The sequence below is a fragment of the Neofelis nebulosa genome, chromosome 1 (genome assembly GCF_028018385.1).
Source record: "Neofelis nebulosa isolate mNeoNeb1 chromosome 1, mNeoNeb1.pri, whole genome shotgun sequence".
Taxonomy (NCBI): domain Eukaryota; kingdom Metazoa; phylum Chordata; class Mammalia; order Carnivora; family Felidae; genus Neofelis; species Neofelis nebulosa.
In genome coordinates this window covers 118,643,680-118,656,246 of record NC_080782.1, presented here as the reverse complement: position 1 = coordinate 118,656,246, position 12,567 = coordinate 118,643,680, and the positions used below count along the sequence as shown (strand labels likewise).

Here is a 12,567-nt window from a genome sequence, read left to right as displayed (position 1 = left end):
GAATCTATGTCATTATACAGTTGTCCAACCCAAATATACACCACCAAGAGTGAACCCTAAGGTAAACTATGGACTTTGGGGAATTATAATGCATCAATGTAGGTTGATCCGTGGTAAGAAATGCACCACTCTGGTGGGGGATGTTGATAATGGCAGAGGCTGTGCATGTGTGGGAACAAGGGGAATCTCTCTACCTTCTTCTCCAATTTATTGTAAACCTAAACTCTAGAAGTCTTAAAAATTCTGTGAAATATTATGTTTCAAATATATACACATATAGAAACAAGGTAGAGATAACAGTTCCAAGATATGATAGCTTTTTCATTTCATAGTTGGTTCAATGGTACATAATGAGATGATAAAGAATTAATAACAACATGAAACTCAGATACTCACTTGCTTTTTCTTCAAATCTCTGAGGGCAGCAAAATCATCAGGGGAGTCAGAAGGAACACTTGTGACCACACCAGTGCCTTATACAAGAAAGTATGGAATTAATTAATACAACCAGAATGCAATCACCAAAGTATTTCTAGAAAGAAAGAAAGAAACTCTTTACCTTTATCCTCCTTAATGGTGAGCATTGGAAGAACATAGATCACCTTATAAGATGTTAAAGGTGCAAAAAGCGACACACCAAGCATCTCCTGTGCAACAAAAAGATCAGCATAAAAGGTGAAAAAACTTATTTTACTCACTCAAATTTGAAAGTGTTAATATTTTTAAGCCCTGACAAGCAAACATTCAAAAATACATGAAGTAAAACAAACTCATTCTTTTATACACACTAGACTAAAAATAGTTGTAAATAATTATAATTCCCAAACGTGATGTCATAAGGTGGTCAGGAAATTAATACACTAATACATTGCTGGTGGCATTGTACTCCTTGAGGGAAACGATATAAGAATCATAGCGAGACACAAAAACATTCACACAACTTAGATCCAGCCAGTCCTAGGAATTTACCTCAAAAGAAAAAAACATTTTTTCTTTGAGAAGTCTACCCAATGCTGTGTTAACTACAACAGCAAAACCTGGAAACAACTAAAATTTAAATGATAGAAAAAGCATTTAACAAAATATGAGATATAAACAAAATAAAATACTGTATATCCATTTAAAACCATGATTAGCAGGGCACCTGAGTGGCTAAGTTGGTTGAGCATCCGACTCTTGACTTCGGCTCAGGTCATGATCTCACAGTGAGTTCAAGCCCCACATAGGGCTCTGCGCTGAAAGCACAGAGCCTGCTTGGGATTCTGTCTCCCTCTCTCTCTGCCCCTCGCCAACTTGCTCTCTAGCTCTCTCTCCAAATAAAAATAAATAAATAAACTTAAAAAAAAACAAAAACAATGATTAGGAAGACAAATTGTATGAAAAACACACATCTAGTTTCTCTTAAAATCCAAAGATTCAACAATACTGAACCCATACTCTCAAAACTAAGCTAAAGACTGCACTTCTCAATTCCACACAGTTCCCACCGGCCCGCTTTATTCAAAGAGAAACTGCTTTTATGGAACTTACAGTCACGTGGGTGAAGGCTAAATATCGTAACAGTCTTAAGGGCTAAAAGCTGTTTTTTAATTTATACCACCCATTTTCCTCACTCCAAAATCTGTTCAAATTTACAGGGAAAGAAATTGCACTAGTAACAGGAAAAATCTCTGTTATTAACACTATTCCTAAAAACTTCTCAGACACAACTCCAACAGCTGATGAGAAGTGGCAGCACTGCTTGTAACAGAAAACGACAGTAATCTATTCAAATGTGCATTATAGAAAATGGTTAAATACGCTGTGGTACAGCCACACAATGGACTACTTATGTGGCTGCAAAACATAAGACACCCACAAGGAAGGAAGCTATGCACCCACAAGGCAAATACCAAGACATAGCTAAGGAAAAAAGAAAAAAGAAGAAAGCAAGATGCAGAAAAATGTGATAAAGTATACTGCCATTTGTGTTTTTTGTTTTTTGGGTTTTGGGTTTTTTTGTAGTAATCCCTACCCCCCAGTGCAGAATTCAAACTCAGGACCCTGACATTAAGAGTCACACACTCTTCTGACTAAACCAGCCAGACGCCCCAAAATATGTTGCCATCTGTATATTAAAAAGAGGAAGAGGGGCACCTGGGTAGCTCAGACAACTAAGCGTCTGACTTTGGCTCAGGTCATGATCTCATGGTTCGCGTTGTGCTCTATGCTGACAGCTCAGAGCCCGAAGCCTGCTTCGGATTCTGTGTGTCCCTCTCTCTCTACCCCTCCCCTGCTCACACTCTGTTTCACCTCAAAAATAAGTATTTTTTTAAAAATCTAAAATAAACATTAAAAAAATTTGAAAATGTGATTTATCAAGATTCCTAAGATTAGCATTTATGAAAGGGTTTAATAAAATATACACTGAAATTCTGGTAAGTAAATAAAGTGTAAGAATAAAAGCTATATAATCGTCCAGATTTAGTTACCATCAACCAAGATTCTTCAGAAAAACAAACAGCTGCAATTCTATACCAGAAACACAGGTAATCATATTCCACTGCAACCATTAAATCTCTCGGGGAGAATTGTCTATTTTTCAAGCAGATACTTACTGAACTGAAACGTTAAGAGTTAAAAATGCTATAGTGATATAGTCATACAAGGAATACTCCACAGCAATAAAAAAAGAACAAATCTACTACACACAACATGCATGAATTTCACAGACTTAATGTTGAGCAAAAGAAGCCAGACACAAAAGAGTACAGATTATATAATTCAATCACGTAAAGTTCAAGAACAGCAACTAATCTTTGGTGACTAAAGGCAGAGTGGTGGTTACCTTTGTGGAACAGGGGTGGGTACTGACTGCAAGATGGACGTGGGAGCACCTTCTGGACTACTGGAACTGGTCTGTATCTTGATTAGGGTGGAGTGTACACATGTAATAAAACTGCACCAAAATACTGAACTTACGATTTACACATTGCATGTATTCCTCAATTAAAATGATTTTTCCAATGCTCTTTTCTCAAGTGTCATGGATAAAATGTTCCTCTAAATTTAAGCACTAAAATTAAAAATCTGCTACCCAACTCACCTCTCCCATTAATTCCTTAACAACAGGCACCACTCCATTGTGTTTGGTAAAGCCCTGGTATGACATATTCCTGGCGGCTCTCTGGGTGCAGATGAATATATCACCATTCGCCGTCTCAAACCCAATGTACTTCATATCAGGGCGAACCCAACAGTTGGTCTGTCCAAACATGGTCTCAGGTCTGAGAGTAGCAGCTACCAAGAAGATATTTTTCCCTTTCAGGCCACTAAGAAGAAAAAAATATATGTTTACGCAAAAAAGTGTTGTGGATTCTATTGCATCTATCTGTTACTTCAAAAAGAAGTAATAACTCTGCAGCGAACCTACCTTAATTTGGATGGGTACGGCTCAAGCACTTTCAACTTGATTAAAGTATATTCCTGAGGTCCCACACCCTAAACAAATAAACAAAACCAAACCTTAAGAAGAAAAAAGACTTGAATTAAACCCACACATAGAAGTGAGAGATCGGATTCAAATTTCTTAGATGGATTCTTGCATTGTTAGAATAATTCTTTCTTACAAGGAGGAGTCAGCCAGTAGGGAGCTGACTATATTCCCATAAAGTCTAAGGTGTAAGAAGTGACTTGAAAGACCACCTTCCCACTCCACACCAAATCAGAACTGGTAAAGAAGGCCCAGACTCTACTAAGTAAGGACAGTTTGCTAAGAATTCACTTGAGAGTGAAGAATGAGGGGGGAAAAAGTGACTTAGAGTAATCACCCAAAACGGTGTTTACCAAAATGGGAGTCAGAATATGTAATCAAACAATCGCCCAGAGCAGCCATCATAGAAATATACTCGACCAGGAGCCAGAGCACAAGCATTCAAAACCTAGCTTGGGCTGTTACTAATATCTTGATCCAAGAGAGACAAAGTCTGAGACTTCATTCCTTCAACTGTAATATAACCGTACTGTGACTCACACAGGACTTATCCCAAAGAACACATAAGACAAATGAATAGTAAAATGCTTTGAAAAACTATGGCATACTACTGCAATTTAGGATACTGCTGGTGTTGACCATATTAAAAGTTAATACAGTCAGTAAACTGGGTCTTCTGAATTCAAAATTTTGATCAACTATCATTTCTGTTAGATAAGTTACACCATAATTGAAAGCAAACTTCGAAAAGTAGTCGCTAGACTACAAATGCATTCAAAGATGGTAACAAAGGAAGATGCACTCATAGGGAATCCTAAGTTCAGATTCTGGCATTGTTGTTGATTTACTGTGCCATAGGTTTAGGCAAATGATCCTGGCTTCACTCAAGTATTACAAAGAATAATGTTACTAAGGAATGTAGAATGAACTGATGTCATGCATGGCTAGAAGTACTTTAGAAATAAGCAAGCACATGATCAAAGCAAGTATAAATGGAATCTGTGTACATCAGTTAGCCACATATCTCATTACCTTGCCCCATCTCTCTTTTTAGAGCAGTGTATTCTCCAGGGAGCGCTCCTCAAACATTAGCCTACATGTGAGTCATATTGAAAGCTTATTAAAGACAGATTCCTGGGCTCCACCCTCAGAACTTCTTATTCAGCAATTTGGGGATGAGGCCCAAGAATGTGCTTTTCTCTCACAAGCAGATGAGATGCAGCTGGTCCTAGGACCACCTTTGGAGTAACAAGGTCTTAGACAAGACACAGAATCTTACAGTAACATTCTGTTTCCCTCTTCACAGCCACCAGAATACACCTCAGCACTGAAATAAAATTATTTTTAGGTTCCTGATCTATTCCGTAAACTCTATGGCCATAGTGAGAATTATTATAATAGCTACTCTATGTCACAAATAATTACCTCTCCAGTTTGCCTATCATGATCCATACAAGGCTGTCCATCTTTTGGAGAATAAATGGTATACCTAAAAAATAAATAGTAAGTGACAAATATTATTATAATATAAAAGTTTTATCCTAATGTATTTGCCTTTATTGCTAATATCTTACAATATTTCTTCTAACTAAAACTTTTAACTGAACAAATGTCTACATCAATTATTTATGCTTTTATGAGTAGTGGCCAGCCTATTTAATGAAAGCTTTCTGCCTTCATTAAAGGTAATATCCCTGAAAACTATGCACCGGTCTTGGCTTTGTGGTATGAAACAGATTCGAAGTGTCTCTTTTTGTGCTGGTAGGTATGAAACAGATTCTAAAATATAAATTCAGTTATGAAGCACACATAGTTTTTAATTAATCCATAGAATCAAGGAAGAATCTTAAACAATTTATAGAAACAGTAGATAAACTAACACATATATAAAATTCTTTTTCTGCTTGACTGAAAATACTGAAAAGAATTAGGGAGATCATAACAGCCAATACTCCTATTCTCCCTCTTTTTAGCAGCTCAGACACATTAAACACTGGTAAAACACTAAAATGCTGGTAAGACAAAAAGGAAAACAAAGGAAACAAGTTTTAAGAAGAGAAAGGATAATGAAAAAAAGAAGCTATCTATCAGGCACTGAATTACAATGCAGAGTGAAATTTTTGCTTTATTATACTGAAGGACAACAAACTCACCGCTTCCCAAATTTTATTTTACTTCTTTCTCTTAATGTTAAGTACTGCCACCTGACAAATGAATCATAGTAAGGATTAACATCAGTGGTGATGAAAGAGCGACGCCAGTCGACCTACAGAAAAGAAAATACATGATTTTTGAGAAATGTGTATAGTTTCTATGAATAAAAACTCCCACCAATTATTTACTCTTCCACTCTTTATTTTCCAACTTAAAATTATATCAAACATTAAAAGGAGAACAATATTCAGGTTCCACCTATTAAATATATATTATAATTATATTAACTTGTAAGTTTTTAAGCACACATACTCATATAACAAACATATAGAAATTATAAGTTAAGAAGGAACATTTAAATAACACCTTTGTGTATTCCTAAATATACAAGCTAACCTTTGCCTTCTTCATAGTCTTTGAACAGAATTCCCTTCTACTAATTGCTAACACATTAAAACATTTTCAATACAACAAATATTAAAGTACTTCGCTGCTTACATCAAGGCCCATAACAATAATGGAACTAATTCATTACTGGAATACAGGTGGAATAAATTATTCTAAATTATAAGATGGTCCAAACTCACAGAAATCACATAAATACAAATGTGTTCTTCATATTTTCTTAAACTACAGGGGTGATGGACATACCTTCAAGCCCATTCTCTTCAGATCTTCAATAGCGAGTGGTGGGAAATAATCAAGCCAATGTTCTGCTTCAGAAAATTTGACTATGTCTTCATCAGACAGACCAAGGGATTTCATAATGTTCCACTGATATTTAGAAGATCCAGCTTTAGCAGCAGCTTTACTCTGAAAATAACCAGTAAAAACAAACTCCATCAAGAACCAACCAACAAATGATTACCAAATTCTAGGACCACAATCATTTTAACTAAATAATCCCATTTAGCAGTAATTTTTCTATTCCAAAACATACTGTTGATATGTCAGATTACTAATGAATTGAGATGTGCTATTCTGTCTGTCAAACCGAACAGTCTGGTATTAAGACCTTGACACCAGAGGTAACTAAATCGTTGAAACCATAAAGAATTATCATCAAAGATAAGATGTCAGCACCAAGCTCGATTTCCTTCTTCCTAATGCCATATGTATCTTTTTTAGTTATGAATAAGCTACTGACAAGAGTTTTGTCCTCTTCTAATATTTACCAATATCAAAAAGGCAACCAAATGTCAAGCATTGGAGGTGGGTAAAGGAGTTGAACTATAAACCTGTAAAGACAGGGAAGGAATTTGGGAGGTGATAGAACTGCTCTGTATGATACTGTGGGGTTAGAAACACGACTCCAGGGGCGCCTGGGTGGCTCAGTCGGTTAAGAGTCCAGCTTCGGCTCAGGTCATGATCTCATGGTTTGAGCCCTGCATCATGCTCTGTGCTGACACCTCAGAGCCTGAAGCCTACTTTGGATTCTGTGTCTCCCTCTCTCTTTGCCCCTCCCCCACTCACACTCTGTCTCACTCTCTCAAAATTAGACAAACATTTTAAAAAAAAGTAAAAAGGGGTGCCTGGGTGGCTCAGTCAGTTAAGCGGCTGACTTCGGCTCAGGTCATGATCTTGCAGTCCGTGGGTTTGAGCCCCGCGTCGGGCTCTGTGCTGACAGCTCAGAGCCTGAAGCCTGTTTCGGATTCTGTGTCTCCCTCTCTCTGACCCTCCCGCGTTCATGCTCTGTCTCGAAAATAAATAAACGTTAAAAAAAAAAAAAAAGTAAAAAAAAAGAAACACAACTCCATGTGTTTGTCAAACCAACACCACTATCTACTAAAAAGATTGAATTTTATTGTATATACATTTGTTTAAAAAATCAACCAGGATGTGGGAGGAACCAAAGATGAAATGCAGATTGTGACAAATGTATTAACAGTATTATTAATATATGATACAACCACACTTTGAAGTGAGTGGAAAAAAAAGGAGTTTTAGAAGTAACTTTGTCGGGGAGTGGGGGGCACCTGGGTGGCTCAATCGGTTGAGCATCCGACGTTTGCTGAAGTCATGATCTCATGGTTCATGGGTTCAAGGCCCACATCAGGCTCACTGTTGTCAGCACAGAGCCTACTTCAGATTCTCTGTCCCCTGCTCTTTCTGCCCCTCCCCTGCTCACACTCTCTCTCTCTCAAAAATAACTAATAAAGGGGCAGCTGGGTGGCTTAGTCGGTTAAGCGTCTGACTTCAGCTCAGGTCATGATTTCATAGTTCGTGGGTTCAAGCCCCACATCAGGCTCTGTGCTGACAGCTCAGAGCCTGGAGCCTGCTTCAGATTCTGTGTCTCCTTCTCTCTCTTCCCCTACCCTGCTCACTCTCTGTATCTCTGTCTCAAAAGTAAATAAACATTAAAAAAAAAATTTGTTTTTAAAATAACTAATAAAAACAATTTAAAAAATAAATAAAAGCAACTTTGAGGGGTGCATGGCTGGCTCAGTCAATAGAACATGCGACTTGATCTCAGGGACTTTGACTTCGAGAGCCCCATGTTCAGCATGGAGCTTACTAAAAAAAAAAAAAAAAAAAAAGTAACTTTGGAAAAGAATGTGTTGACTAGATTCTAAGAACAAAAAGTATATACAAACACTGTACTTTAGTTGGTAAAACTGTCCCTCCCAGGAGTATGGGTTAAGCAGTTCTGAACTACCAGTAAACTAGGATTGAATAAATTATATACTATAAATAATGAGGGCCAGATTTCTCAATGTCAGAGAAAGAAGTCACAAATTGGCAAAGGGAGAATGCTAGAATGAGCCTTATGGTGCTAACAGGGAGCCAAAGTTATCAGTATGAACTTTTTTTTTTTTTTGAAGTAAACTCTAACCCTACTGTGGGGCTCAAACTCATGACCCCAAGATCAAGAGTCACATGCTCCATCAAATAAGTCAGCCAGGTGCCTCACAGTAAGAATTTTTTAAACATATATAGAGATAAAGAACTATTATAGACAGGTGCATATATGTGGGTTACCAGGGTTAATATATTTATTTCCTTGCTCTTTCTACTCAAAGGAGCTACAGTGAGTATACCTAGCATTCAGAACTTAGTTTTCTAAATACCATTTCTCAACTAAAGGAAACAGGCCTCCTTGGGGATGTGGTTGATTGCAGGGCTGGCACAGGGAAAATATAAGACAAGGCTGTAGTATCTTGGCACCAGAAAATAATAAAGGGCTTCAAAAAGAAAAGAAAAAAGATGGGAGCATGTCAGAGGGCCACAGGAGCCAGCATAAAAGACTCTCAATGACCAAAATCAGAACAAGTTGAGTAATTACAATAACAACCCCCAAACACCAGAGAGTACTGAAGTATAACCCAAAGAATAAAATAAATATGCATGAATCCACACCGATATAAAAAGGGAATGAATAAATAAGTAACAGGGGAAGAGAGGACAACTATTCTTTTCAGAAGAATTCTAGGTAATAAATGGAGAAAGAATGAGGGAAATGGAAAATCACTATTAGAACAACACAGTAATAGGGTGCCTAGGTGGCACAGTCAAATAAGCATCTGACTCTTGATTTCAGCTCAGATCATGATCTCACAGTTCATGAGTTCAAGCCCCAAATCAGGCTCTGCACTGACAGTGTGGAGTCTGTTTGGAATTCTCTCTCTCCCTCTCTCAAAAATAAACAAACATTAAAAAAAAAAAAAAAAAAAAGAACACAGTAATAACTATAGCAGGCAGGCAAGATACACAGATGAATGCTAAAATTAATGACAAAATATTTAAAAAGAAGATATTGAGGCGCCTGGGTGGCTGTCGGTTAAGCGTCCAACTTCGGTTCAGGCCACAATCTCAGAGTTCATGGGTTCGAACCCTGCATCAGGCTCTGTGCTGACAGCCCAGAGCCTGGAGCCTGCTTAGGATTCTGTGTCTTCCCCTCTCTCTGCCCATCTCCCACTCATGATCTGTCTCTCAAAAATAAATAAACATTATAAATAAATAAATAAATAAATAAATAAATAAACAAACAAACAAATAGTACTATTTCCATAGCCTCAAAGTATCTCTCAAAATATATACAAATCAAAAGGGAAAATGCAGGGGCGCCTGGGTGGCGCAGTCGGTTAAGCGTCCGACTTCAGCCAGGTCACGATCTCGCGGTCCGTGAGTTCGAGCCCCGCGTCAGGCTCTGGGCTGATGGCTCGGAGCCTGGAGCCTGTTTCCGATTCTGTGTCTCCCTCTCTCTCTGCCCCTCCCCCGTTCATGCTCTGTCTCTCTCTGTCCCAAAATAAATAAAAAATGTTGAAAAAAAAAAATTTTTTAAAAAAAAAGGGAAAATGGAGTCCTTACAGTAGAAAAACGTGACAGACACCACCTAAACCAAATGATCAAGGTTAATATCACCAGTAATGAGATACCAATATCATACGCTCACTGATACGATGCAATGAGGACATGTCACCTCTCAATCAACTCATGACTCATGAGAAAGCATTAAACAAACTCAAATTGAGGGACATTCTATAAATTATCTGACCAGCACTCTCCAGAAGTGTGAAAATCAAGGAAGACAAAGATGGAAGAGACTAAGGAGACATACTAAGGAGATGTGACAAGTAAATGCAATGTGGAATCTTGGATTAGACCTGCAAACAGAATAAGGGTGTTAATGAAAAAACTGTTCAAAGTCAAATGAGGTTTGTAGTTCAGTAAATAGGATTGTTCAAATGTTAATTTCTTAGCTTTCAGGGTTGTGCATGGTTATATAAGATGTAACCTTAGGGGAACCTAGGGGATCATGAGGGAACTCCGCTCTACCTTGCAATTCTTCTCTAAATCTAAAATTTATTGCCGATAAAAGCAAAAGGGGGGGAAAAGGGCCATCGAAAAGTCAGAAAAATAATTTCTGGCTTTGTTACTTTTTCAAAATTACTGAGTACTTTTTATGTGCTAAGTCCTGAAAATACAAAGATAAATTAGACAAGGCACCTGGGTGGCTCAGTCAGTTAAGCGTCTGACTCTTGATTTCGGCTTAGATTGTAATCTCATGGTTTGTGAGATCAAACCCCGCCTCAGGCTCTGTGCTCACTGCATAGAGCCTGCCTCTCTCTGCCCCTCCCCCATGCACAGTCTCTCAAAGTAAATAAACATTAAAAAAAAAAAGACAAATATAAATTAGACAAATATAAAATTTCAACCAAAATAAATATTATTAACCACCAAACCTTTTTTCCTTTGGCTTTATCCTTAATTATTACATCTTCTGTTTTAACATTGATTTCTTCCTCTTCCTCTTCTTCATCTGGAAAATCAGGGGGGCAACCATAAAGCTCTATTTCTCTTTTCAGTTTATCAGCACATGCCTATAACAAATACAACATTAGAGTGAAGTTCAAAATTTGAGGTAGAAACAATTTGAATTTTTTGGTATTTTTACAGCCAACTAAAATTGACTCTGAAATTTTCTGCAATACACCTATACACATGTGGATCACAACAGAAAACTCACATGATAAAATTCATGTACCTCAAAATTCACTAATTTATACATTAGTATTTTACTGCTTTTATTCAGCAAGCATTTATTCAACACTCAAAGTTCTTAATGTAGTATACTTTGTTAGACATTAAAAGTTCAAAAATACATAAGACATGAGGTGCCTGGGTGGCTCAGTCAGTTGAGCATCCAACTTCAACTCCGGTCCTGATCTGGTGGTTCACCAGTTCGAGACCTGTGTTGGGCTCTGTGCTAAAATCTCAGAGCCTGGAGTCGGCTTCTAATCTGTGTCTCCCTCTCTGCCCCTCCCCTGCTCACACTCTGTCTCTGTCTCTCTCTCAAAACTAAAATATACATGAAAAAAAAAATTTTTTAAGAGAAAAACAAGACATAGCGTTATCATTTTGAATAACAATATGAATCACAGCATTTATCAATTTAAAGATTACTATTTTATATCACCATCATCATCACAACCTTCTGAGGTAGATAGGACAGGTATTTAGTTAGAAAACACACACTTGAGAGATGAAGGGGTTTATCCAAAAGTTATAAATCTAGCAAACTACAGAGATAACACATGAACTTTGGCTTTCCACCCCAGCTCCTGTCAATTACACTATAATATCACTTATAACACATATCATACATATATATTATATATGTATATATACTATGTACGTGTATATAAACGTACATATATAGTATATGTATTATATATGTATATGTATACATATGTATATATGTATATGTAATATATATATATATACACACAAAAATGACACCAAGTTAAAGTTAAGAGAAAAATGCAAATATAGGATTATGACTTTTAAAAACAAAGGGGACTCTTCCATGCAGAAGAATTTCAGTTAACTAATAAGGAAAGAATGACACAACTAGAAAGTCACCATTTTATAAACACTTATTCAATAAGTGAAGCAGACAAGAAGCATCAAATGATGCTAAAACCACTGGGTTATTGGATAACCAGATATTCAGAGGCTCCCAAGGTATCATCTGCAGATTACTTTTCAATAACCCACCTTCAGAATGAAATCTGACAGTTACTAGCTCAACATCATTAAAATGGGACAAAGTGCCATTCTATGCCTTTTGATGTGATACAATGGGAAGTTTACGCCTCACCAATGTAGTATTCTTGTCAAAATATTTAACCCAGGGGCGCCTGGGTGGCGCAGTCGGTTAAGCGGCCGACTTCAGCCAGGTCACGATCTCGCGGTCCGTGAGTTTGAGCCCCGCGTCGGGCTCTGGGCTGATGGCTCGGAGCCTGGAGCCTGTTTCCGATTCTGTGTCTCCCTCTCTCTCTGCCCCTCCCCCGTTCATGCTCTGTCTCTCTCTGTCCCAAAAATAAAAAAAAAAAAAAAAAAACGTTGAAAAGAAAAAAAAAAACAAAAAAAATATTTAACCCAGATGTAATCATGAAGAAATAATCAGAAAATTCAGACTATGGACCGTTCTACAAAAT

General features: G+C 37.4%; 1 protein-coding gene and 1 long non-coding RNA gene across 2 annotated transcripts in view; one reads left to right on the top strand and one right to left on the bottom strand.

Annotated features, from left to right (window-relative positions):
• Positions 1-5,516, top strand: part of LOC131513639 (uncharacterized) — a 28,996-nt gene extending 23,480 nt beyond the window's left edge. Inside the window, exons 3-4 of the long non-coding RNA XR_009262681.1 lie at positions 5,158-5,233; positions 5,446-5,516. This is a non-coding gene — a long non-coding RNA (uncharacterized LOC131513639). The remainder of the gene's footprint in view (positions 1-5,157; positions 5,234-5,445) is intronic.
• The window catches only part of LARS1 (leucyl-tRNA synthetase 1), a 79,226-nt gene that overhangs the window by 50,318 nt on the left and 16,341 nt on the right, over positions 1-12,567 (bottom strand). Inside the window, exons 5-12 of the mRNA XM_058732754.1 lie at positions 10,810-10,947; positions 6,278-6,439; positions 5,626-5,738; positions 4,898-4,961; positions 3,413-3,480; positions 3,086-3,311; positions 560-647; positions 397-473 (exon numbers count right to left, since the gene is read on the bottom strand). Of these exons, the coding sequence (XP_058588737.1) occupies positions 397-473; positions 560-647; positions 3,086-3,311; positions 3,413-3,480; positions 4,898-4,961; positions 5,626-5,738; positions 6,278-6,439; positions 10,810-10,947 (936 nt within the window). The remainder of the gene's footprint in view (positions 1-396; positions 474-559; positions 648-3,085; positions 3,312-3,412; positions 3,481-4,897; positions 4,962-5,625; positions 5,739-6,277; positions 6,440-10,809; positions 10,948-12,567) is intronic.